This window comes from Phoca vitulina, unplaced genomic scaffold, assembly GCF_004348235.1.
Source record: "Phoca vitulina isolate PV1807 unplaced genomic scaffold, GSC_HSeal_1.0 scaffold27, whole genome shotgun sequence".
NCBI lineage: Eukaryota > Metazoa > Chordata > Mammalia > Carnivora > Phocidae > Phoca > Phoca vitulina.
Genome location: NW_022589730.1, coordinates 23,728,259 through 23,756,035, shown reverse-complemented (window position 1 = coordinate 23,756,035; position 27,777 = coordinate 23,728,259). Strand labels below are relative to the sequence as shown.

Below are 27,777 nucleotides of genomic sequence, written 5' to 3'. Positions count from 1 at the left end.
AGACTCCGCGCTGAGCCCAACACAGGGCTCAATCCCAGGACCCTGAGATTAGGACCTGAGCTGAAATCAGTAGTTGGACACTTGACTGACTGAGTCACCCAGTGCCCCAGTGGGGCCTGATTTAGCAACCTTGGTCAAAATTTAACCCTCACCCTTCACTCTCATAAAGAATTAAAACTGTGTGTGATGCTCTGTATTGAAGAGTTGGCAGTATTACATTAAAAATACTAAAAACAATTTGTTTTCAGATGAATTATAACACTGTAGGATATAACTGTTTCTTCAAAAAGCTAACAATTTATCTAACTAGCAAGTGATACAACTTCTCTATGAAGCTGTATACTCAGTTATACAAGATTTGTCTGTAAGATCTATAAAATGTTACCAAATTAATAGGTATTTTAAGAGCACGAACCGCTTTTGAACCTCGTTTTTCTTACTGTATTGAGCAACATTTACCAGGGAGTGGAAAATATATGAATGGTCATTGAAATTCACTTGCCAGTGTCCCCTTTGTCCCTCCCTGCATCTTCTCCTCCAGCCGCCAGTAGGGAGTGTTTGAGTCCTACCAAGGACAGCAGTGAGGTTATACTTTACATAGGCTAGAAAATCCAAGTCTAATTCTGTCTTGGTTACTACAAGCTTTAAGAGCCAGGAAAATTAATACCTGTGGAACTCAAGTTACCCATTTGCTAGATGAGGAAAGTGATGAGTCCATTCTGGCCCTATGCATTACTACTCTGGTTTTCTTTACTGCTTTCCTTCAGCAGGTCCCCAAGCCCTGGAACTTGCCATTCTCTCCAGTTTGAACAGTCTAATTTACTGCTACCTCAGCTGTATCTGCGATTTGTATGCACTACTCACTGAAATAGCTTACTTGTCCTCTGGGGCTCTACCAGGAGGATTCAGGGCACTCTATATGATTAATAGCAACTTCATGGCAGAGAGAGAGGAGGTGGCAAAAGCTCTGCCTCTGAAACCATGTCTTAATCCTCTACATGTCTGGTTTTGCGGCTTTTTTATACCTGTTGACCTTTGGATTTCTCATCTGCTCAAATTTTGCATGCTGTAAAAAATGAACTCTTGTATTCCTTCTGAATTGTGCTAGACTTTAATTCAGGGTTTACATTTACTTTGTTACATTAGTCTGTTCCTGAATCCAGAGTAACATGATACACAATCTGCCCCACTCACATTTGGTGACCTGATAGCCTAAATGACACTCATTTTTTTGTTAAGGCAATCAATCTATTATTTAATCACAGAATCTGGCACAAAGTAGGGGCTCAGAAATATTTATTTAATAATTGAATGACAATGGCTATGCTTTAAGCATTTCCAAGTAACATTTAAAAACTTTAAAGATCCCTTCTCAAGATAAAAATATTCATCAGTTACTCCAAAATTAAGAGACTGATAAAGTGGATAATCTGGAGCATTGCATGGGTTACATCGTGTGATCATCACTACATTAAGAAACATGAATGAAAAGGGGGCAAAATGAACATATCATCCTGAGATATATAATAGTAATTCTTGATGTTCACACTCTTATAAGGCATTATTAGAGGCACTGAAAGTATAACTGAGGAATTACATGTATAATGAAATTATAAATATGTAAACATGTCCTTGCTCTAAGAGCTGTAGATCTAAGAAGGAACGTAACACATTGAGACTTTTTTAGTATACCTTTGCTTTGGAGGTAAGGAATCTCTCACAGTTTGTGAAATTAAAAGCCTTTGCCAAGCTCTTCATGATACAAATCATCTCAGAAGATCACCCTCAGGTACTTCCATGCAAATCTTCCCTCTTTAAGTGCAGGGTATTGGACTGAAATGAGGGCACAGACTCAGGGTATCCCAAGATGGAAAAAGCAAAACAAAAAGGGTTGATGGAGACAACCACAGAATTGGACTAAAGACCAGGGATCTGAAAACTGAGAGTCACTGTGGGTACGGGTCAGGAAGTGGATCAAAAGTTAAGGTGATCAGACTCCAAGGACCAAGAGACCAGGCAGGGAAACAATAAAGAACAGGGAACCGAGCACACATTCTGCACAGGTGGAGACAACAGCACTAGGGACAGCGGGGAAACTCAACTCTACCAAAGACTTCCTGCGACAGGAAATTCCTGCCAATAGTAAGTCTGAGGTTAATATCTAAAATTCAATAACAGAATCTCACTTGGTACCTTCCATTCTAATTGGGAGATAAGCACAGAACACTAGAGCATGGGACTTACACAAACTCAGTACCTGCATGAATGGACATGAGCAATGCAGTAGACTACAAGTTTTCTACCATTATCCCCCTATAGAATCGACTTTGATAGTTGCCCATGTATGAGAGTACCTTTGTGGGAGTCTAGGAGTCCAGTGGGGAAGGCACACCACTAGAGCCAAAAATCCGGTAACAGACACATTTGAAAGGATTGAGAACAGCTTCATTTTATCCATGTCACCTCTCCCCCAAGGTGGCAAAACTCAGTGATAAGAGAGATGCCCCTCAGTCCATGATTTCTCTCATGGGAGAAAGTGAAAGCATGTAAAGAAGCATTTGACTTCCCCCAAGTGGCTCTGCTTCTTTCTTGCCCCACCCAAAATACTGAGGTGCATGGCTGAAGGGTTGGAAGAGTGGGGAGCACAGCAACCAGGGCCTGGAACTCATCAAGGGACATGGATCTTCCTAACTGCCACATGGACTCCATCAGGAAACCTGCTCATGAGCCACTGGGGACATCTTGCCTGCAAACACACCAACTGACCCATGAACAACCCCATTACTCCATGGCACACCCCCTGTGGCCAGCTGCCTTCATGTGCTCCACTAGACAGTGAGTATGAGTCTTTGCAGATGGCTAGCCAGCATAAACAGAAAGCCAGCCCAACTCTGTGAGACTGGGAGAAGGTACACAAATTTGAGGATTTCAGGGTACCATACCAGGGAAAACAAATGGAAGGCTCTCAGCATCTGGCCTGGCTTTTCAGAATTGAGAGAAGACATATAATCTTAAAAATCCTCTCCCTGAAAATAAAGAACAAGAAGTGAGGGGCAGGCACATCTGTAAAAAGGTCTGAGAAAGCCTCAGAATCCCTAGCTGGGCTGACTGACGAAGGTATTTCTCTCCTGAAGCAATCCAATAAAGACTGGAGGAGGTAACTGCTTCTTCAAATGTGAAGAGAGCAACACAAGACTTCAAGGAACACAAAAAAAAAAAATCAAGAAAACATGATGCCACCAAAGGAACACAGTAATTTTCCAGTAACCAATCCTAAAGACAAAGAATTCAAAATAATTATTCTAAAGAAGCTCAGTGAGGGGTGCCCAGGTGGCTCAGTTGGTTAAGTGTCTGCCTTTGGCTCAGGTCATGATCCCAGGGTCCTGGGATCGAGCCCCACGTTGGGCTCCCTGTTCAACAGGGAGCCAGCTTCTCCCTCTCCCGGCTTGTGCTCTCTTTCTCTCTGTCAAATAAATAAATATCTTTAAAAAATAAAAAAAAGAAGATCAGTGAGCTACAAGAGCACAAAGACAGACAAAATCAGGAAAACAATACATGAACAAAATGAGAGTTTCAACAGAGAGAGAGAGAAATCATAAAAAAGAACCAAACAGAAATTCTGGAGCTAAAGAATACAATGGGTGAAATGAAAAATGCAAGAGAGGTCATCACCACCAGATTTGATAAAACAGAATAAAAAAATCTAAGAACTCAAAGATAGGAAATTTGAAAGTATCCAGGGTGGCTGAACAGAAAAAAACAAGACCCAACTATATGCTGCTTTTAAGACATTCACTTCAGTTTTAAGGACATATAAAGGCTGAAAGTGAAGTAATGGAAAAAGATAGTCCATGGAAGTAGAAACAAAAAGAGAAGGGGTGGCTAAACTTCAATCAGACAAAATAGATTTTAACTCAAAAGCTGTAAAAAAAAAAAAAAAGACAAAGAAGGTCCTCATATAATTATAAAGGGGTCAATTCATCAAAAAGATATAACAATTATAAATATATATACACCTAACACCTAAACATATTAAACAAATATTAACAGATTTGAAGGGAGAAATTGCAGCAATCCAGCAATAGTGGGGGATTTCAATACTCCACTTTCAAGAGGAAATAGATCATCCAGACAGAAAATCAGTAAGGAAACACAGGACTTGAAGTACACTTTAGATCAAGTGGAACTCACAGACATACACAGAACATTCTATCCAACAGCAACAGAATACACATTCTTCTCAAGCACCCACCGAGCACTCTTGAGGATATATCATATGCTAGGTCACAAAAAAAAATCTTAACAAATTTAAGAAGATCGAAATCTTATCAAGTATCTTTTCTGACCACAATGGTATAGAACTAGAAATTAATAACAGAAAGAAAACTGGAAAACTAACAAATAATGTGGAAACTAAAAAACACACTTCTGAACAACCAATGGGTCAAAGAAGAAATCAAAAGGGAAATCGGAAAATACCTTGAAACAAATGAAAATGGAAACATGACATACCAGATTTATGGGATGCAGCAAAAGCAGTTTTAATAGGGAATTTTATAGCAATAAACACCGATATTAAGAAAAAAGAAAAACATCACGTAAACAACCTAATTTTACTTTCAAGGAACTAGAAAAAGAACAAACTGCCCAAAGTTAGCAGAAGAAAGGAAATAAATAAATAAAACAGAGACTAGCAAAATGATAGAAAAGACCAATGAAACTAAGAACTGGTTTCCTGAAAAAATTTAACAAAATTGACAAACCTTTATCTGGACTAAGAAAAAGTAGAGAAGACTCAAATAAATAAAATCAGAAATGAAAGAGGAGACATTACAACTGATATTTCAAAAACACAAAGGATCATAGAAGACTACTATGAATAATTATAAGCCAACAAATTAGATAGCCTGGGAGAAATGAATAGAGTCCTAGACACACATAACCTATCAAGACTGAATCATGAAGAAATATAAAATCTGAAAAGACCAATAATAAGTTAGGAGATCGAATCACTAATCAAAAAAATCTCCCAATAAAGAAAATCCCAGGACTAGGTGGCTTCATTGGTGAACTCTATCAAACATTTAAAGAAGAATTAATACCAATCCCTCTCATAAGCTTCCAAAATATTGGCGAAAACACTTCCAAATGCAGTTTATGAGGCCAGCATTATCCTGCTACCAAAGCCAGACGTGGACACTACAAGAAAAGGAAATTACAGGCCAATATCCCTGATGAACATAGATGCAAAAATTCTCAACAAAACACTAGCAAACCAAATTTAACAGCATTTTAAAAGTATCATACACCATGATCAAATGGAATTTATCCCTGGGATGCAAGGATGGTTCAATATACACAAATAAATAAACGTGATGCACCACATTAACAAAATGAAGGATAAAATTTATAAGATCATGGCTATAGATGCAGAAAAAACATCTGACAAAATTCAACATACTTTCATGATAAAAACTCTCAACACACTAGGTACAGAAGGAATGTAGCTCAACACAATAAAGGCCATATATGAGAAGCTCCCAGCTCACATCATGCTCAGAGGTAGGAAGTTGAAGGCTGTTCCTCTGAAAAAGTGCCCATTCTTGCCACTTTTATTCAGTATAGTACTGGAGGTCCTAGCTAGAGCAATTAGGCAAGAAAAAAAAATAGAAAGCATCCAAAATGGAAAAGAAGCAAAACTGTCTGCCCAAGACATGATCTTATATATAGAAAACCCTAAAAACTCCACCAAAAAAAACTGTTAGAACTAATCAGTAAATTCAGTAAAGTTGCAGGATATGAAAACAACATACAGAAATCAGCTGAATTTCTATACACAAGAAATGAACTATCTGAAAGAGAAATTAAGAAAACAATCCCATTTGGAAGAGCATCAGAAACAATAATATATTTAGGGGACTATTTAACCAAGGAGGTTACCTGAGGTTAACTGGAGTTAACTGAAAACTATAAGGCACTGATGAAAGAAACTGAAGACACAAATAAATGGGAAGGAATCATTTGTCCTTGGATTGGAAGAATCAATATTGTTAAAATGTCCATACTACGCAGTGATCTACACAGTCAGTGAAATCTCCACCAAAATTCCAATGGAATTTTTCACAGAAATAGAAAAAAATCTTAAAATTCAGATGGAACCACAAAAGAGCCAAAGCAATCTTGATTAAAAAAAGGACAAAGCTCGAAGCATCACATACTTGATTTCAAACTATATTACAAAGTTATAGTAATTAAAACAATATAGTACTGGCATAAAAATAGATATATAGATCAATGAAACTGAATAGAGGGCCTAGAAATAAATCTGAAAATATGTAGTCCACTCATCTTTTACAAGGAGGCAAAGAACACATAATGGGGAAGAACAGTCTCTTCAATAAGCAGTATTGGGAAAACTGGATATCCACATGAAAAAGAATGAAACTGGACTACTATATAAACCATTCATAAAAGTTTAGTCAAAATGGATTAAAGACAAACATAAAATCAGAAACTGTAAAACATATAGGCAAAAACATAGGGAAAAAACTCTTTGACATTGGTCTTGGCATTATTTTTTGAATATGACACCCAAAAGGAAAGGCAATAGAAGCAAGAATAAACAAGTAGGACCACATAAAATTAAAAAGTTCTGCACAGCAAAGGAATCAATCAACAACATGGAAAAGGCAATCATGGGATATTTTCAAACTATGTTATCTGTTAAGGGGTTAATATCTAAAATATATAAGGAACTCATACAACTCAGTAGCCCCAAAAAATCTGATTAAAAAATGAACAAAGGACCTGAATAGACATTTTTCCAGGGAAGACATACAAATGGCCGAAAAGTACATGAAAAAGTACTCGACATCACTAATCACCAGGGAAATGCTAATCAACACCACAGTGAGATATTACCTCACACCTGCTAGGATGGCTATTATCAAAAAGAAAGAGATGACAATTGTTGGCAGGGATGTAGAGAAAAGGAAACCTTTGTATGCTGTTGGGAATATAAGTTGGTACAGCTATTATGAAAAACAGTATGGAGATTCCTAAAAAACTAAAAATAGAACTACCATATGATCCTGCAATCCCACTTCTGGGCATATATCCAAAGGAAATGGAATCAGGGAAGATTCCCGTACCTTGATATCTGCAATCTCATGTTCACTGCAGCATTATTCACAATAGTCAAGATACAGAAACATTCTAACAACATTATGTGAATGGATAAAGAAAATGTGTGATATATATACCATATACATACACATCTATGTACCTATATATATGTGTGTGAAATGGAATAGTAGTCAATATAAAAAAGAAGGAGGGGCGCCTGGGTGGCTCAGTCATTAAGCGTCTGCCTTCGGCTCAGGTCATGATCCCAGGGTCCTGGGATCGAGCCCCACATCAGGCTCCCTGCTCAGTGGGAGGCCTGCTTCTCCCTCTCCCTCTGTCCCTGCTTGTGTTCCCTCTCTCGCTGTGTCTCTCTCTGTCAAATAAATAAATAAAATCTTTTAAAAAAAAAAAAAGAAGGAAATCCTGCCACTTGAGACAACATGGATGAACCTGGAGGACACCATACTAAGTGGGTTAAGACAGACAAAGACAAATACTGTATTCTCACTTTAAAAAAAAAACTGAATGTATGGAGAGTAGAATGGTATGGTTTCCAGGGACTGAGGTGGGAAAAATGAGGAGATGTTGGTCAAAGGACACAAACTTTCAGTTATAAGATGAGTAAGTAAGTTCTGGGGATCTAATGTAGAGTATGGTAACTATAGACAATAACACTATATTGCATATTTAAAATTTGCTAACACAGTAGGTCCAAAGCTTTCTCACTACAAAACAACAGCAGAACCTCAGTGCCTGCATTATCCAATGATGTGTATAATTACCAAGACTTAGAGGCACAACTATCGTGTATACCATCTTAAGGCCATACTTTACTATAAGTTAGTAAGTCTAAATCATTTTTTCATTCACCAACTTCAGATTCTGTGTGTTTTTCTGATATCATTACCTGAATTGCTGGTCTAGTTTTTCAGCCACGAGATCTTGTCTCTCTTTTTCTTTCTTCTCTTTCAATAATCTGGTTTTATCTCTCATTCTATCTTTTTTCTCCTCAATTGTTTCTTCTTTCAACTGCATTTCAGTAAAATACCCACTTTCTTCTGATGCTAGAAGTTCACGTAGCCTAAAAAAAATTACAAAAAAAGTAAAACTGTCATGCCACATGGGCCGTTTTACTAATTGGTTTTTATTTACTTTTATTTATTTAATTAGCACATGTTTATTTTTATTTTTAAAAAAGATTTTATTTATTTGAGAGAGAGAGTGTGTGCATGAGCAGGGGAGAAGCAGACTTTCTGCTGAGCAGGGAGCCAGACAGGGAGGCTCAATCCCAGGACCCTTAGATTATGACCAAAGGCAGACACTTACCTGACTGAGCCACCCACGTGCCCCCAAAGCACAGGTTTAATCATAAATTTTACAATGGAAAAATATCATTGCAGTCTTCTATAAAATAAGACTAGTCCTCATTTAAAGCAACAGAAACTGACATGCCATATTTTATTTGATCTCATACAAATTAACTAATGTACATCTTCAACAAGAGTATGAACAGATTTTAACTAAAGTAACAAAATATAAATCAATATATTCTTTTGCTTTCTATCAAATGTGGGTTATTACAAGTGAAAATACAAACAAGCAGGAGCTATTGATTGGGTAAGGATATGACTATCTCAGGTATGATCCTTACTATAAAAATTTACTTGATTTTTGGTCGATCTTACATTAGGGTTTTGGGAATGTTTTATAGTCTGAAGCACCAGTTTGTGAACCTTACTTATTTCGTCTTTCTTCAGTGTTGATGATAAAACCTTGCATGGCATCCTTGATTCTTGCTTTCACAAGACTGTCCACAAACTTGCGATCATTGTGCTGGTCCCACTCAACTTTCAAGCGATCTCTCTCCTTTGACTTAATAGAAGCCAAAATAGCATGATGTTTCTGATGGCTGCGTTGGATTCTTTCCAGATGTTGCTCAGCCCCATGAACTTGGGGAGGCTTGGCTCTCTGAAAACAAATAATTATCACTTACAATCGATCCAAAACCGATTGCATATTTTCAACTAATCATGACCTCCACCAATACTAAATAAAATTGGATGTATCAAAGTAATCCTGCTACAACTGCAAAGAGCTTAAGTGCCTAAGGTTTAACATGTTTGATTCTTTGAGCCTATACTTAAGATGTCATCAAATCAGTCTCAAATATTTCCCAAGTGCCGCTTGAGTGAAAGTTCATGGAATTATAAAGTTAAAAATTTGAGCAGGACTCTAGAGATTATTTAGTCAAACTCAGAAACATTAAGTGATTTGTCAAAGTGCTTCCAATAGTCAGGGCAAACCTGTATAGAACAAGAATTAGGGATCTTCTAATTCCTGACCTTCATCTTGCCCCCCACTGTCCCACATTGTTTCTCAGGGGTAGACAACATAGTTACCATCAAAATAATTTCAACTAGAAGAGGCTACTATCTCTAAGTATACAGGATATATATAATGAGTTGTGACAATAAAAAAACTCTCTACTGAGAAGGAAGGGAAGGAGGAAGGGAAGAGAAAAAAGGAAAAGAAAAAAGGGGAAAAAACTGATAGTAATGCTTTATTTCTCTTGTGCCCAGTTTAATGCAAGGGCAGTACTCCTGATATTTTGGGGTAATTTGAATTTCTACATTTTAAATACAAACTTCCACTAAAAAGTTGGAAACACACTACTTTGAACACATATTGATATATTTAATAAAATCACATGGACAATCTTTCTCATTTCTGTATTCCTAGCATTGAAGTATAATGCCTTACCACTGTTGGTTCTCAGTGTGAAGGAAGGAAAGAAGGTAGGGAGAAAAGGAGGGAGGAAGGAAACATTTCTGGGTAGGCTTGATGCAATTTCTGCTCCTCCTGGGGCCATCATGAAATCCACTGTCTTGAGCTTTGTATTTTCAAGCCAGTTTTATCAAGTCAAACTTAGGTGAATAGTGAGACCGCAGGATGCTGATTTACAAGTAACAAAATTCTTAACTCATATGGCAGAAAGTCAATCTGATAATTTACACTTTTAACATTACACTAACATCACTGTCAGGATTATCAAAATACTAGTCTTAAGTCTTGGTAAAGGAGTCTCCTAGAAAAGAAAGAAAATCAACATTTGTAGATAGCCTGATGAAAAGATTCAAGGTACACATACAGGTACCTAGATTTAGCTGAACAAGATAAGATAGGGCTGAGGTGGATTGGAAACAGATGATGTTGGGGGTTATATCATGGTAGGTAGCTAATCCATATCAGAATTATTTAGAGCCTAGAGCCACTTAATTAACAAACTACTGTTCTCTAATATGTATGGCATTGTATGAATGAAGATTCAGTGATAACGAAGTGGAAAAGGGTCAAGACTACACCTTGTTCAGGATACACACAGGAATTCAGGTTCCCAGTAGACATATGGGCTGAGAACCAAGCACCAAGGTCATCAAGAATCAATTGTCTTGAGTTGTCAGAGCAGGAACCTGGTTCTGAGGTACATTTTGACTGAAAAGATGAATGAGGGTGAGGGTGGTAAGAAATATCCTGAGTAGTAGCCAGGCGTCAGGAACCCCTTCAAAGCTTGGGGTATCCTGTATAGGACTCTGTGGTCAGGAAGGGCCCAGTGTCTGGAGGAGTAAGATATGAACTGGAGTTCTCTAACAACAAGGTGATACCAATCCATGCACAGTCTCAGTATTACTCGAAATCCACACTGTTTAACAGAAATATAATGTAAAACAGATCCATAGTTTAACATTTTCTAGTAGCTGCATTTTAGAAAGTAAAAAGAAACAGGAAGTTAATTTTAATAATATGTTTTATTTAACCAATATATTCAAAATATTGTCATTTCAACATGTGACTCTAGGCACATTTCAAGTGCTCAAAAGCCATGTATGGCTAGTGGCTACCATATTGGACACTGCGACTCTAAACCATGCTAAAGGCAGGAGAACATAGGATTTAATCACTACCTTGTGTTTCCAAGGTCACTGAAGGCTCTGTCACTGTAACATGTTAAATTACAGTTTCTAATGAGAGAGTTTACAGTTTATATGTCTTAAAGAACAGTATTTTACAGTCTAGGTTTAATTCTGGCCTCTACCCATAACAACTGTGTGATTTTAAACAAGGTACATGAATCTCTTTGAATCTCAGTTTTCTCAACTGTCAAAATGAGCAAAATAAATGTGCTCCTAAAAAACTATTTTGAGAATTAAATAACTGGGTCCCTAAGCAGCACTCACCACGTAACTGCTCCTTTAGTTCTCTGTTACTTCAGACGTTACATCATTTATTGCTTTCTCCTGGAGGAATTGTTTAGCATCAAGTCTCATCTCTGGTGGCTTTAATTCTTCCCCCACCGCAACGCTGCTATCTCTAACATCCATACTTCTTATCACACTCTGACATCTGAGATGCACAACGCTGACTTTTCCCTTTTCCTCTTTATTCTTCTATAAGCTCAAAGTATTCAGTTGGCCTGCTTCTCTGGTTTGGTGGTAATTTTTTTTTTTTTTTTTTCATGTTCCTTATTTGTTCCCAACACAAGTAATGGCACTCGAACAATAGCCCAGTCCCTGAGCTCTGTGTTGGGATACAGAACCCAAAGTAGATCAGTTTCTGTCCTTTATGAAATCTGTCTATAATTACCACCTTGAACCCTACAATCTGTAGAAGCCTCCAATGTACTGATTTCCAGACCCAGAACCTATACAGTCCTCGGACCCAGAGAAGAGGGAGTAGGTCTGTAAGTGGACTGAGAATTGCTATGTGCACTGTGGTGCATAATAAAACTGCATCCTTCATTATTCCTGATATTTCTTCCACAAAGTACCATCACAGACATATAGCACATGATTATCTACCATGTTAGCCTTTAATGGTTTATGCATGAACAAATTGTTTCTGCAATTAGATAATAAGCAACAGGAAGGCAGGGATCAGACTTTTAATGAAGAATAAACCTCCCAGGGTCATTGTATTTACCCCTGTATCTCCCACAGTGCTGTGGACACAGCAGGGGCTCAAGTAATACCTCTATAATTGCCTAATTACACATGAAGGTTTTCTAGCCTGTAGAAACTTGTAGGAACAAAGGAATCTAGGTGCATTGACCAAGTGTCTGGGGTTCTGAGCAAAACCCATCAAATTCTGCAGCACACAGCATTCTCCTGGCCTACCACCACCCCAGCCTTAGAGGCAACCAACTGTCCTATTGCCAGGCCTGCAGGGACACTTCTGTTACAGTTGAGTTGGCACAGGAAGGTCACTGTAACTGCTCACAACCCCTCACAGCCCAATCCCCCTTCCATATACGATTTCCCTGGGAATGCAGGACCAGCCCAAGATTCAGACACAGCTGAATCACCACCAGCCAAGACCCGATTTCCTGCCCTGCCCCAGCCCAGCACGCTTTGTGTGACAGCCATGCCACATCACAAGGGGACAGACCTCCTTTGGGTGTCTTGGAGACTGAAAACTCTCAGTATCCCAAGTGGTGATTCTACAAATACAGAATCTAAATATAACTGGTGTGAGGTGGGGGTGGGGGGGTGGAGGGTGGGGGGTTGAGGAACAGAGTACAGGAACTAGGTGAACGGCCTTATCCTTCCTTCCTTTCCCAAAATTCAACCCACCGCACAAGGCACCTGCTCCCCTTGAGAGAGCCGCAGCTGGGGCCAGGTCGGGCTCGGCTAGGCCTGGAGTGCAGGGAGATGCAGAAAGCAGTAGGGTCCCGCACACACATCCCGTGCTTACCACGATCACCACTTTGGGAGTGGGGCCCTTAACCTCCCGCTGTACGATGCCAAATCGCTGGCTGTACATTTTCGAGTCCCTCGGGATGGGGGCGGCGTCCGCCGCGGTTTCCCAACAGTGGAGACCTGCGGGACCAGCTTCCGCAATGCAGAGGTCTGGTTGCCATGGTGCGCCCTGCAGGGTGAGGGGCAGGTGGGAGGGGCCGAAGTCGGTCCCGTCACCATGGTGACCATAGACGCCGGTGCTCGCAACTTCCTCCCGGAGCCGAGGAGCTGAGTCTGCGCGGTCCTCACCCCGCCCTTGGCCAGGCCTCCGGCGACCGCGCTCCCTTCCTCTAGGGTTCATCAGAATAGCAGAAATAAGCCTCCTTAACCCGAAGTGAAGGCGAAGATCTAATTACATTCCATTGACTTTGCTATTTATATCCTGTAATCAGCTTAAAAGCATGAGAAAAGTTAGTGGATACTCTGTGGGAAGGTTAAATGTTGCGGGCATTTTTAGGTGAATCTTGATGATGGTAATAATCATCCCATGACAACCACCTTATATTTGTGTAGTTCTTTACGGTAATTTGCAAGGTATTTTCACACATAAAACCTTTGGACCTCACAAATGTCTTACAGGGTTTATGGAACAGCAGGTATTATTATCCTCATTTTCCAGCTAAGACAAGGCCTAGAGAGCCTGTCTTGTCAGCCCACCCAAACCAGTAATGATAAATCTGTTACTAGCATCTTCCTACTGCACTGGGCAGAAACCACAGCTGACTCGGGGTACCCTAGGATGGGGGACAGATCAGATGGCCTAAGAGGGCAATGACATGACCTGGCTGGGCAAAATAAAGACCAAGAGTCTGAGGTACGGTTCACAGTAAACCAGGGTGAGGACATGGATGGGAAGCGCAGGTAATGAGGCCCTGAGAATCCGTATCTGAGGGGAACAGGCAACACAGCTCAGGGAACCTAGAAGGAGCCCTACGCACAGGTGGAGCCCACAGCTGTACTTCAGTCAAGAGCAAGGTGGTAGTAACTAAGAGCCAATTAAGAATGACGCTTTGGTACTCTTCTAAAGTGGGGGCGAGCACAGAACACTAGAGCATAGAAAAAAATCAGAACCTTGTCAGTCACTGACATCTAACAATAACCAAAGTACAACTATTGTGTAGACCGTCGCAAGGCCGCAATTTACTGTAAATTAGCATTCCTTAATCATTTGTAATCCACCCACTTCGGATTTTGTATGCGGTACGTTTCTAGATTTGGATTCCATTTCCTGAATTGCTGGTTCAGCTTTTCAGCCACAAAATAATGTCTCTTTTTTCTCTTTTTAATAATCTCTTTTAATAATTCTCATTTTGTCTTTTTTCTCCTATAATGCTTCTTCTTTCAATTGCAGTTCGGTAAAATACTCATTTTCATTTACTGCTAAGAGTTTACGTAGCCTGAAACAAACAAAAAAGAAAGAAATTAGAGGTCGTCTCGGTTCCCTGGACAGAGTCCTGAGGGTCAGTTCCTTGATCTTCGAGTCCCACGGGCGACTGGCCCGCTGGATGGTCTGTGTGGAACCACCCCTCACACCACACCCTTGGGAAAGAAGGGAGGCAATGAAAAAGCCCTCAGTCAGGCGCGGGGTTTGGGAAAAGCAGCAGAGATACAGGAGAGCCAGTCGGGCACCCCAGAGGTCGTACAGCCCGCAGGATCCCGTCGAAATGAGTTCGGTGACGGGGGAAGCCGACCCCTGGCGACACTTTGCTGCCCTCGAACGTCCCGGCGTCGGTCCAGAGCTCGTCGTGCTGCACCCTTACCCCCGGCGTGCCCCGTAACTTAACTCCAGTTCGGTTTTGCCTGTTTTACCACTACGTGAAGAAGAAGAGTCGGCTTTCCTCCCAGCCCGGCCAAGGATTGGTGTCTCAGCCGGGCGGAGGCCACGCCCCCGAGCCGCCCCGGCCAGGGGTGAGGGGCTGCGTCTCCCGAGAGCGGTGGTGGGCTGACCGCGGCCCCGGCGCCCCCTGGCGGGCCTATTCGGAGGGTGGAGGGGCGGGGCCGGGACCAGCGCCCCGCACGGTGAGCCTCTGCCTTCAGCCAAGCCCCAAGGCCTGGAGAAGCGATTGGCCCAAGGCCCTTGGACAGAACCTGACCCTGATCTTGCCACCCACCATCCCACTTTCTCAGAGTCAACACTGTTACCACCATCAAGACACTCCCCAAAGAAACACTGAATATATGAAACAGTAAACGGGACAATAAAAATCATTTTAAAATAATTTTAAAATAGAACAGCTCAGAGATAGAAACTATTTATATTATTTCCAATTCCTATTGTGCCCCAACAAGGTTCACACAAGGGCTGTCCTCCCGACAGTTTCCTGAATTCTATATTTTCACCATTAAATTCCATGATAAAGTTGGATATCCATTCACCATTTGTAATACATACTGATGTATTTAATAAAATTGCATGGACTCTATCTTTTTCATTCCTGTATCCCAGGATCAAGTACAGTGCCTACCATGGGCCAGGTTCTCATTACTTGAATGAATGACACAAAAATAGCCGAGACCAGCCAGTTTTTTTCTGGGTGGGCTTGACAGTATTTCTGTACTTGCTGGGGTCACCATGAAATCCATGGTCTTCAGCTTTGCATTTCCAGCAACGTAGCTTTATCAAGTTATCCTCGGGTGAGCAGTGAGACCCTTGGGAGCTGATTCATGGCAGGGTGGCTTTGTAATGAGTCACCTTGACTAGGCTACGTTTCCCAGCACTCCCTTCCCCGTATGCTTCCGGTTAGGATGGGCCACAAGAGACATTTTGCATGGTAACTGGAGGACAGAAGTGAAGCAGCAGCATACTGTTTTTACGCTTGGAAGACTGGTGCAGGCGCACCAGGCACTGTTGCAGTTCACACATGTTGTCACTTATCTGCTGGCTCACCTCGTTGGTGTGGGGCAGCAGTCAGGCCTGCAGTCAGGCCTGCAGCTGCTCCACTTTCCCTGGGATCTTCCTTCAGCTTCTCTAATTCCTGGGCAGGATGAGTATTTAACTCTGTGATGAAGGGCACCAGCTTCTTCTGCAGGACACCCACATCATCGAAGTTGGAGGTGCTGAGACACCGACATGGGTTCTAGGCCATCCTCGCCGGTTCCAGCTCTTGCTCGTGCGCGCCAAAGTGTCCTCCGTCTCCCACACTTTACATCCATCTTCCCTTCCCGATTGCCTGCCCTGCAGACTTCAAGCTCCAGCATTAGATGCAAAGACAACAGCCTTACAGAGACTGTTTACTCAGCTCCCACTACTGCATAAGCTCAAATCCCTATTAAGTCCCTTAAAATATACATATACATATATATACACACATATATATACATATATATATATATATAAAATCTTTGTATTAGTGGTGCTGCTTTTCTGATTGTACTGTGATACACACTGTAACCAGACTCTTAGGAGTCTGAATGCCAATCAAATAAATTTCATATAAGACATCACAGAATACTAGGGTTGGGTGGCTGGGTCCTGGGAAGAACAAAACAATACCAGAAAATTACCCAGTCTTGTCTCTGGCTCAAGAAGGTAAAGCAAAGGAAAGAGCAGAGAGGGTAGCAGAAAGGGTTAACAGTGGGGAAATGTCTAATCTACATCTGAATTATCTAAAGCTGCAGGGCCTGGACTAGACTAAGGCGGGGGAGATACAAAGGCTACAGAATTTAAGGAGGCATGCACTCAGTCACAGCCCTGTAAAGCTGGCTACGTAAGGAACCACAGGTCTGAACTTTTTGGCACTTCATGAAGAACGGGGAAGTGAGGCGGGACTGCGTCAAGACCGGCCCTTATGTAGGACGTGAAGCAGGAACTCGGACCCCTAGTAGAGAGGGGCCAAGGGCAGGAACCAAGCACAAAAGTCATCAACGGGCAGGGGAGGCAAGCTGTCAGCAAACCAGGCTGGCAGCTTTACTTCTGAAGACTGCTTTGGCTGAGGAGAATGAGGGCAACAAGCAAAATGGACAGTGACCCCTGGGGAAGGACGTCTGTTAGTGTTTGAGGAATATTATGCAACACCTAAGGCCTCAGAAGAACCCAGTCTCTTGAATGCATGAGTGCTGTGACAAGGTGACCGAATCCACACAGCCTTGGCACTCCCTAAACCACGCTAGAGGCAGCAGCGTAAGCAATTTGTTCTGTTTAGGGTAATCCACTTTGTTTTCAAGGTCACTGGAAACTTCTGTTACTATAATATTACACATTATTGGATATAGGATTACAGCTTACAGTTTGGTGGCTTAAAGAACAAGGTTTTTACAACCTGGGGTTTTTTTCTAGGCTTACTGGTATTAGCTGTCTGACACTGGACAAGTTATTTAATTTCTTTGAGTCTTGTTTTCCCATATGCAAAAATGGGCAAAAACTATTGTCTTCCTAAAAAGATTGGAGAACTAAATAAATTATATCAGTAGGAGGAACTAACCAAATAGAGTTCCTTTCCTCGTTTATTCACATTACACTTTCCAATGCTGTCTCTCTGAGAAAATGGAAATGTTCAGAAACACCGCCAGGTCTCATCCAGAAGCCATTGAAAGATTATTCATGAAGATGGCTTGTATAGGCTGTTTTGTGGTGGCTTTTACATCCCCTCTCCACCCCAGATCCCCTACCTGTAATATCCACACTTCTTATCACAGTCAAGCTCCCGGGATTTGCACCAGTTGGGAGCAGATGCAACAACTTTCTATTCTTTCTCTTCCTTTCCTGCTTACTTCTGCTATAAGCTCAAAGTACTGAATAGGCCTGCTTCTCTGGTTTGGTGGTAGGTTTTTCCAGTTCCTATTGAATCCTACATAAGCCCCTCGGTCTACGGTCCAGCCTCTGAGTAGATCAGTGTTCTCTCATAAAGCCAGTCTTTAAATATCACCTTGAATCCTACAGTCTGCAGAAGCCTCCAGTCTACTGCTTTCTAGCTCCAGGTTTTTTAAGGTCCTTGGACCTAGAGAAGAGGGAGCAGGTCTGTATGTTGAATGAAGTTCGCTCTTTGCAAAATGGAGCATCACAAAACCATTTCCTAGTATTCTGTGCCCACCATCCATTTCCCCATAATTATCCCTTATCTCTCTTCTCACTTTTAAAATATTCCATTACAAACAAGGTAACACATCATTACCTTCTCTGTTAACATGTAATGATATCACACACAGGGAAACTGTTTCCTCACTTAGATGATAAGTTCCCTGAAGGCAGGAATCCGTGTCTCCTGAAGGATAAGCCTTCCAGGGTCATTGTATTCACCACTGTATCTCTCACACTGCAGAGTACCCAGCAGGTACTCAGTCAGTACCTCTGTAATTGCCCAAGGCAGATGAAGGAGTTTCTGGCCTGCAGAAACTAGTTTGTGGGAACAAAGGAATCCAGGTGCCTAGGCCAACAATTTATGTTGCCTGTGTCTGGGGCTGTGTGCACAGCCTGTGAACATTCTGCAGGAGGTAGCATTCCCATCCTCCTCCCGCCAGCCCTGTCTTTAGGGGCAGCTATCCTTCATCCTATTGCCAGGCCTGCACGGACAGTTCTATGGAGCAGCTAAAACTGTTAATAACCTCAACAGGCTCAGGAAAAGCTCAAGAAACACAGCCCAACCCCATCCACAAAGGATGTTCTAGGAGGTGGAGGACTAGCCTGAGATTGCGCAGTTGCATGTGGACCCAGATCAGAGCCATCTCAGGGCCCAGATCTCCTGCCCACCCACCACTGTCCAGCCCACCTGTCATCTATTCGAGACTCCAGAGGCCTTCAAGACCCCAAATGATGATTCTCTAAATAAGAATTTATATATTAAACCTGACCCCTTCTGGATTTTCTTAGGAAGATGTGGACCAGGCTTTTACAATTTTCTTTCAAATCTCATCACAAGGAATCAAGTCCTCACCCTCCACTGACCCCTGTCCCTCCACCCACCCCCCAACACATACCCAAGGAAAGTCCTGACCTAAATCTCAGGAGAAATTTCTAAGGTCCTGCACATAACCCCTCACTGATCATGATCAATGCAGTGATATGAGCCTTTACCTCCCACTGCATCATACCAAATTGCTGACTCTACTTGTAAAACTCAGGGCCCACATCTGACCAGCACCAACCCCATACCACCCCTCACTGTGCGGGGCACACCTTGGCAACCAGACTGCTGTGTCCCGGAGGCGGGTTCCACCCAGGCTGAAAATCTCGGTGATCTGGGGAAGAATTAATATCATGGGTCATCATGGCCAACAGGGCTAAAGCAGGCTCAGGGCAGGGTGAAGCACCCCCCAGCACTGACCACGGGTGTGCCAGCCCCTCCTGCCTCCTCCTCTGGTGCCGAGTCGGAGGCGGAGTCATCCTTGCTCTCTTCCTCCTTGTCCTCCTCAGGGTCCAGTGGCTCTTGTTTCACAGGTGGCAGGCCTGGGTCTACTGCCTGGGAGAGGTGGGAAACAGGCAGCAGTCAGAAGGGCAGGGTTGGCCTGAGGAAAGAGTCTCTTATCAACCAACCTGTCAGTGTGCTGACAAATCCCACTTCCATCACACTTCAGCCCAGAAAATCCATCTCTCAGCCTACAAACCTTTCCCATTCCTCAGAGAATTCCATTTTTCTGTTAGCTGGACAGCAAAGCAGGCAAAGTTAGTTGCCTGGGGAAGGTGGGGCACGTGCCAGACAGGTGGGGTAATTTTATGGTGAGGCTGCAATCAGCACATCTATTGCTCTGCTCAAAGAACCACCATCATTCTGCTCACAGACTACCCATCACTGACCCCCACCTTGCTGGGGCAGCCAGACAGCAATACAGGAGAAGTCAGGATGGCTGTGCCCGGTGTCCAGTCTTCCTGGGCATCCGCCTTCTCTTGCTTCACCTGGGGTAAGGCCACAACCCAACTCAGGCCAGGGCACTGGGCCTCCTGTGTGAAGGAGGATTGCAGCAGACTTGGTCCCAGCTTCCTGGCACAAGGCTGGGTAGGGCTGGGAAGGGCAGGATAAGATAGGACCCTCACCTGCAACAGGGCTTCTGTGGAAGCTGCAGCAGGGCCAGGCACCTGCACAGGACTGCTTGCACCTTCCCGTAAGAACACAAGGTCGGTGCCAGGTGGGGGTAGCACAAAGCCACTGCCTGTTTCCTGTTTCATTGGAGTCTGGGCACGGCCTGATCGGGCTGTGGGTGTGGTCAAGGAGGTCTTCAGTATCTGCCCCAGACGGGGCCGTCGAGTAGAGCCAGGTCTCTTTCGACGAGAGTAAGGTGGGGGCGGCCCTGCCCCATCCTCAGATCCTGCCCAGACACTAGGCAGCAGACGCTTCTGAAGAAAGACAGGGTGTTATGGCCATCTGGTGCAGTGACCAACTCCACCACCCTGTCCTGATCAATGCGCCTGTTAATCCCCATTAATTCCAGCACAGAACCTGCTTACATAGGAGGCCCTCATCGTTGAGCCTACTGGTCTCCTGTTAGCAATGCCAGTGCCACCCAGATTCTTCATTTGCCCCAGCACAATGCTGGCTAATCTTTGGCTGAACCTACTGCCCTGCCCACTCCTCTGAAGAGGCACAACCCATCTGGCCTGCCCCACCCACCTACCAGGCCTACCCACCACTCCCAGGCACTGGGGGCCCTGGATCAACTTGTCCCACCTGCCTGACCCTTCCTGCCCCACCCACCATGGCAAACTGCAGGCATTGGCGCCAACGACACTTCTGACGCTTCTGGTTGCTGCCCCCAAATTTGGGCTTGTCACAGCAGAAGTCGCAGTGGCCACAGTCCATCCGGCGTAGGCAGGCTGCACAGGCCCCACACTTGCGGTTCTGCCGACGATTCGTGTAAGGCTGCTGGGGGACAGGTAAAAAGAGCGTTGCTATTACTGGCACTATTCCAATGCTGCTCCTGTTGCTCCTTCACTAGCCTCGCCAGAGGGAAGCAGCTGTGCACTGGGCTTGGTCACACCTCAGCATCTGCTAGTCCAACACCAGGCACTATCATTGTATCGGACAGTGCCCGATACCATCAGGCACTCCAACACCGCATCCGTCACGTCATCTGCTAGACCAGTGGCTACCAAAGTCTTTGACCCCCACCTTCAGCAGAATTTTGCTGACCCTCTATAGTTGCCTCCATCGTGCCTGCTGTATCTGCTCAACCTATGTGAACTCTTCTCACTACGCTGACGCTTCCTCTATTAGCCCCACCAGCGCACTGACTCATCTGATGTTAGGTACTGTTGCTGCACCTGTCCATCCCATATTAGTCCCTCCCCCATTGTCTGTTCACCCCCTACTAGTACCCATTACTCTGTCTTGCTGTTCCCCTATTAGGCCCACTGCAGCAGCTGCTTCTTTGGGCTTAACCAAGTGCCCTGGGAGGATCTAGGTTTGTCCATGTAGGGTAGGGCCACTCACTAGCTCGTCCTCGTCTACACAGTAATAGATGAACTCGGCAGGTGGCGAGGGGGCCAGGGCTCTGGGGTGCTGCAGAGGCAAATGGGGTGGGGTCAGGGCAGGTACTGGGTAAGGTTAGGGTTGTGCCTTCCCCCTGCCCACCAGGGCCTCACCAGCTCTGGGGACTCTGGAGGCTGTGATGGGGGAACTGGAGGCAGTGGCTGGGCTCGCGGGGGGCGCCGCCGAGCAGCCATCTTGGAGTCACAGCCTCCTCTGCGGCGGCTACGTTTACCCTGGGAGAAAGCCAGAAGAGCAGTTTAGGCTTGGTGGCACCAAGGAGACACAGGACCTACCCCCCAAACCCCCAAGAGGAGTGCAGAAAGCATGCATGGGACAGGCAGGCAGAGTGTGGGGTGCGGCACTCACAGCAGGGGGAGCCACAGCTAGGGGAGGGCGTCGTTGACATCGCTGATGGTGGCGACGGAGACGGTGGGCAAGGTGCTGGCAGACAGGGGCAGGTAGGTGGGACCAGGGAGTTGAGCATGGGGCGAGGGAGAAAAGAAGACATGAGGTGGGCAAGGCTGGGAGGAAGCAGCAGCAGCAGTAGCAACTTTAACAGCAGAATGAGTTCTGCCCCAGCCCTGGCCCCAACAGTGTTGGCCCCTCCAGCCTGACTCACCCGTAAGCAGCGCCGCTGGACACACCTCCACTGGCGCCTGAGACCAGGGCGGGGAGGGCGAAGGCAGACTCGACAACGGCCACAGTCCTCTCGGGTCTGACAGCCCCGGCACACTCCACACCCTCGGCTCTGTTGGGGGGATTGGAGGGGGCAGAGGCATGATGCATGGGGCCAAGGCTATGAGAGCCAGGGGCCAGGGTGAGCCATGGGCCTACCCTACCTGCCCAACTCACCCTTTCCACAATCCGGAGGCACCGTCTCTGCTCACACTTGCAGAACAGCCCCGAGGCCACATCATGGGGCAACTGCAGAAGGCAGGTGGAGCAGGCCCCGCAGTCCTCGGTTACCCGGCAGGCCGCGCACTCCCCGCAGCCCACACGCTGCCAGGAATGGGTGGGGCGAGGTCACAGGCCCAAACTGAGTTGCTCCAGATGCGCTGCCCCTTACATGTCTGTTATTAGCCCCCACTGCCATGTCTAGTAGTCCACCACTTGCCTCATCACCGTATCTGACAACTACTGATTAGCTGCCATCAGAGGCTATCCCCAATGTCTACCAGTGCCCCGTTAACCTCATCGCTGAATCTACTGACACCCCATTAACCCATTACTGTCTGTTGACCAAAGCTAGCTCCCTACAAAATGACTCTGACACCCTGTGGATCCATCACCATTCCTTCAGATCCTCCATAAGCCCCCATCACATCCTGCTCCCACCGCACACTTGTGAGGAGGAGGCAGGTCGTGCTTACCTTAAACATCCTTTGCTCCCGGTTGAAAGCAATTCTCTGTGCTGGAGAGGGAAAAAGAGAAGTGGACAAGAAGCATCAGATATCTAACCTCACCCACTGCTGCTGCCCTGATGTCCACCATTCAACCTCTAGCCCGACAGTGGTGTCCTAACCTGACATCAGACCTGCTCCACTCCTGTCTCCCAGGGCCCTGGGGGCCACTCACCTCGGCAGTCCTTGCATAATGTCTTGAGCCGCTGTCTTCGAGTACCATCTCCTGAGAAGCTGATTCCACAGTTCTCACAGCACCTGGGATGGGAAACATGGGTGTGGGGCTCTGACTGCACCCCAACCACAACCCTCACCCTCTTGGCTCACTTTAGGCCAACACTCACCCAGGAGCAGGGAGTGAAGCTGGGGCTGTGTCGGCATCAGCCTTGGTCTCATCTCTTGGGGCCTCCTTCCTGACCTCACCCTTCTGGGGTCCAACCTGACGTTTCCGAGTCTTGGCTGGTCGTGAAGGCTTCTTCCGCTTCCTGCTAGGGACAGCTAAGGACTGGGGCTGCAGATGAGAGGGAAAGAAGGAAGAGATCAGTGGGTGGGTGTTAGGTGGCTCATTTACCCCTGCCTGGGTACCCAACACTGTGTAGTACCTTGGGGGCTGGATAACACAGAATGCCTTGTTTGAAGTCGAAGAGGGTGAGGTCGCACGCAGGGCCCAGGTATCGGGTCAGCTCAACTTTGCTTCGGATCCTGTCTCCTGTGGGGCTAGGGATGGGCCAGGATGGGTTGGTACCTGGGTGGAGCCAGGGCCACTCCACCCACACAACCCTCCCACTGGGCTGGTGAACAGGCTTGCAGGGCTGGCAGGGGATACAGGCGGCAGCTTGGGATTGGCATGTAAGCCCTGACCAGGTCTTACCCCAACTAAGCCTGCATAGCAGAAATACAAAATGTGTACAAATAGCAGTGTATATGCAAATATAAATAACTAACATAAACATAAATACTCTGTATTTACGACATATACTACTACTTGCAATCTACGTAAATAAAAATAAATATGGGTAGAAATACCAGTATCTTTAGTAATATATAAATACATTAGTGTTATGTACTAAACATGTAAAAACGCAAAAAAGAAAACTCTTCAAAAATACACACATATACAAGCACATAAACATAAATACAAATATATACATAAACATACAGATGCAACTACATACAAAACAAAGTAGAAATAACTGATATTGAAAGAATATACTCCACGGGTCTCTAGCATTTCTGCATGTCTTGCAAGAGAGGCACTGATAATCCTTTGTTATGAACTATCTTTTCAAGGATGTTTGTACAGCAAACAGCCTTGGAAGATAAGAGATAAGTTCTCCTTCCAGAGCAGAGGGAAGGCATCCTACTATCCTAACATTATAAAAGATTGGATTCCTTAAGCTCAAGGCTCCTTTCCTACAATCCAATGCATGGGCAGATGCCAGTTAGCCCTCTGCAGGTCACCATATGGGAACTGGTGTTTGGGGAACCGACATGAAAATAATGACATTCTGGATACTGCTGTTACTGTGAGTAATAAACTATCTTTCATCTCTGACCCAGGAGTCTCGTATATCCTACCAGCATCCACAAAATTGTGACATACTTGTTATCTTGCCCTAATTAGGATAAAACCTCTAATCTTGTACGGTTCTTGATGACAGCACTTTAAAAGTATAAATTTTGACAGGTTCATACAAGTTGTGATTATGTGGATAAACATACAATTAAGTACAAACACTATCATTTATGATTTTACTATATTTCTGCAGGAAAACAGCAACTTAGATACAAAAAAAAGTTCAGGAAGAATGCAGTAAATTCAATAACTGCATCACTAATATATCCTAAAACACCTTAGATCCTTAAACGTAAATAGTATATAAACACATATATTCACGTATCGATAGCTGATTCTCATTCGTGGTATACTGTATAAAGTCACGTTAAACACTGAATTGGTGAACATAGAACCTCTTCTCCTAGGGAATCTACAGGTTAGCTTCCTGCGAGCCTCAGGTGACATTTCTGTCAACTGATCAATGTGTAACCTTGTTTTATATACGGCCTTTCAATAATTTAAAGCCAGGAGCTTTGGAGTATTGTTATATAGGTACTTTTGACAAGGTCCTTGTAAAATAAGCCACTCTCAGGTTTGAAAACCTATCCTTCTACGTGACACTTTTCCCATGTAACACTTAACAGGTATTTTAAAAATTCCTCTGCAAACTCTTGGTCTGCAGAACTACCTTGTATGCAAATTTAACATTTTTCACGATGTATCACCTTTTGAAACATGTGAGCCAGTCAGCACTAGCTGAAATAGGTTTAACATTTTTCTAACCAGGGGTAACACAACCACCAATGTCCCTGGCTTTCAGCTTCTCACTCTGTCCACTACACTTTGTTTTACTGGTTATTATCTTATGGACCTTTAAGTTTAGCCCTTTTCCCACCTTTTCCTTAGCTTCGTTACATACTATAGATGTTACTTTAGCATTTTCCAGAAATTGGAAGTTGGACAAATTGGAAAATTTCCTTTTCTTTTTCTAGATGTACCACATTTTTGATTCATTAACATTGCACTCACACCTAACAGTACAACAACTCACACCTGAAATTTATTTAATGTGTATTTTCTCCTTGTAGCACATCACATTTTTCTCCTTACAGCCCATCACAGACTTCTTGCACTTAGAACAACAGACAGCACTTCAGCACTATGCTGGGGGCCACTCTAAACACCAAAATCACCAATAAGAAGTACAAAAATGTGAAAAACATGGCACTAAGTAGACCACAAAAAGGACACTTGATTACAGTAAAAGAACTGAATAAGAAAGCCTCATTCAACCTCAGCTGGGAATGCGTGTATCAGGCAGGCAACTTAAATTTTTTGCTGTTCTGTGCATATCTATGAAAGACCGTGAAAGTACAGGGAGTATCGACTTTAATACAAATTCTAGCAAGCAGACAAATGTGCAAATATAGAATCTACAAATAATAAGAATCGAATATATATGCATAATTTTAACCCACCCACAAAATTAAACACACCCCCTGATTTCACCCTGCTTAAGCAGGCTCAGCCTACCCATGACTCTGTCCACAACCCGCCCAGTACCTCTGGTAATAGGTGTCTGAGCGTCCACAGGTGGCACCTGACTTTCGAAAGACCTCACGGCGCTTCCAGCCAGGGCCCAAGGCTGGGCAGTCCAGCCAGTCCTCAGCCATGGGAGCCAAGGGAAGGAGCAGCGGCCTGCAACATGGAGGGGGCAATGAGGAAAACTGAGGCTCTAGGAGAGGACACGTTGTGCCCTAGCCCCACAAACTGCTAGTATTTATTAGTGCTTGTCCAAGACCTGGTATTTACCAGAGGCAACTGACCAATATAAGAGAAATTCCCCTTTCCCATCTCATTCTTCCCTGTCCTGGGCCCAGAAGCTTGTCATTCCTCCCCCTTCCTGACCTAACAGCCCCACCTTCAACTTAAGAGTCCCGATCTTCAACCCAAAGATCCTCATTCCTTACTCAATGTCCTGATTCCCAATTCTTCCCTGTCCTTGGCCTGAGAGCCCATCACTTCTCCCCTCTGCCAACCTAGGAACCTCTCATTCCTCCCAGGAGACACTCTGTCTTTAACCTACTGGTCCCCACTCCTCCCCTTTGTCACCCTGAAAGCTCCATACTCCCCATCCTCAGCCTGAGGGGTCCTAGTCCTCCCAACATCTGCCCCATTCTGCTCATCCTCAGACCAAGGTCCCAGTACTCTACCTCAGTGTTCTGACCTCCCATTCACTCTCTTCATTGACCCAGGAGTCCCCAATTTCTCTTTCAGTCTTTTAGCCCTCCCATTCCTTCCCTTTCTGATGTCCTCTCATCACGCTACCTCAGGGCTATTGCCTCAATTTCCTCTGTGTCCTCTGCCAGAGAGCCCCCAGCTTCTCCATCTCTTTATCCTAAATAGCCCCTCACTCCTTCTGTTCCTCAGCCTGAAAGCCTCCTCCTCCCTTATTTTCCCTCTCTGTCAGTGCTCTGAGCCACAAGACCTCACCAATCTCAGTCCCTCAACCTCCTTATTCCTCTCGTCTTCAGCTAAAAAGTTTCTTCATTCCTTCCCTTCAGTGTCCCTTATTCTCCATTCCTCTCATCACCCTGAGATACCCTGACTTCTCCCCTCAGCATTCTGAACCCACCCCTCAATCCTCCCCGTTTTTGTCCCAAGATCAAGCCATCCCTAACTCAGCATTCGGAACCCCTATTTCTTCTCGTTCTCCATGAGTCCCAGTCGCTCCTTTTCAGCATCCCAATGCCCCCATTTCTTCTCGTCATCAACCTGAGAACCCCTCATTTCTCCCTCTCAGCGTTCTGAACCCCCATTTCTCTCCTTAACCTGAGAGGCACCGAGGTCTCCCCTCGGTGGGATGGGGTTCGGATCCTTCCCCATCCCTCTCCGTCCTCGTCCAGACTCCCGACACGTCCACCTGTCAGCGCTCTGAGCCCCATTCCTCCCCGTCCTCAGGCAAAACCTTCCCATTCCTCTCCTTCAATATTCCGACGCCGCCATTCCTCCCACTCATCGGCCTGAGGGCCCTTCATTCCTCTCCGTCAGCGTTCTGAGCCTCAATTCTTTCCCGTCCTACGCCTGAGCGCTCTCCATTTCCACCCCCACAACTGTCTCACCAGCTCGGCACCGGGCCGGTAGCTTCCGCCGCTCTAGGTCCGCGGACCCATGGCGAGGGTCCCGCCTGTGACTCCCGCCTTGCCCTGCTCTTCTTCCTCCTCCGCAGACGCTTCCTCTGAAACGGTAGCTGTCGCTGCCGCGGCTGTTCGTTGCTCCCGGAACCGGAAACCCGCTGCCCACTTCTAGGGCCCCGCCCCCGGCAAGACGCCTGCGCGCTAATGCTCCTCCAGCGCTTGCCCTTAGTGGGGAGGACCCCCCGCACCTGCGTGTTCAGTCCCAGAGCAGCGCGCGCCTCTGGCCCGGGCCCTACTGCGCATGCGCCCTGACGTCCAACTACGGCTCGCACCCCTATGGGAGACCTGGAGCGCCGGAGCCCCTCA

General features: G+C 44.9%; 1 protein-coding gene across 28 annotated transcripts in view; it reads right to left on the bottom strand.

The window, feature by feature from the left end:
* The window catches only part of MBD1 (methyl-CpG binding domain protein 1), a 51,420-nt gene extending 23,876 nt beyond the window's left edge, over positions 1 to 27,544 (bottom strand). For 4 of the 28 annotated variants that reach the window (XM_032422650.1, XM_032422663.1, XM_032422665.1 and 1 more), the window contains exons 1-19: positions 27,397 to 27,544; positions 25,838 to 25,972; positions 23,319 to 23,433; positions 23,061 to 23,227; positions 22,892 to 22,974; positions 22,687 to 22,727; positions 22,169 to 22,315; positions 21,936 to 22,064; positions 21,683 to 21,757; positions 21,430 to 21,549; positions 21,278 to 21,346; positions 20,543 to 20,710; positions 19,885 to 20,184; positions 19,654 to 19,791; positions 19,178 to 19,312; positions 19,030 to 19,091; positions 12,874 to 13,207; positions 8,864 to 9,093; positions 8,033 to 8,206 (exon numbers count right to left, since the gene is read on the bottom strand). In XM_032422650.1, the coding sequence (XP_032278541.1) occupies positions 8,033 to 8,206; positions 8,864 to 9,093; positions 12,874 to 13,207; positions 19,030 to 19,091; positions 19,178 to 19,312; positions 19,654 to 19,791; positions 19,885 to 20,184; positions 20,543 to 20,710; positions 21,278 to 21,346; positions 21,430 to 21,549; positions 21,683 to 21,757; positions 21,936 to 22,064; positions 22,169 to 22,315; positions 22,687 to 22,727; positions 22,892 to 22,974; positions 23,061 to 23,227; positions 23,319 to 23,433; positions 25,838 to 25,947 (2,597 nt within the window). In that variant the 5' untranslated portion in view covers positions 25,948 to 25,972; positions 27,397 to 27,544. Of the gene's footprint in view, positions 1 to 8,032; positions 8,207 to 8,863; positions 9,094 to 12,873; positions 13,208 to 14,221; positions 16,100 to 16,274; positions 17,855 to 19,029; positions 19,092 to 19,177; positions 19,313 to 19,653; positions 19,792 to 19,884; positions 20,185 to 20,542; positions 20,711 to 21,277; positions 21,347 to 21,429; positions 21,550 to 21,682; positions 21,758 to 21,935; positions 22,065 to 22,168; positions 22,316 to 22,686; positions 22,728 to 22,891; positions 22,975 to 23,060; positions 23,228 to 23,318; positions 23,434 to 25,837; positions 25,973 to 27,396 lie in introns of those variants that run through there. The other 24 variants (XM_032422652.1, XM_032422651.1, XM_032422658.1 and 21 more) reach the window with 24 other exon arrangements.
* Between the last annotated feature and the right edge of the window lie 233 nt (positions 27,545 to 27,777).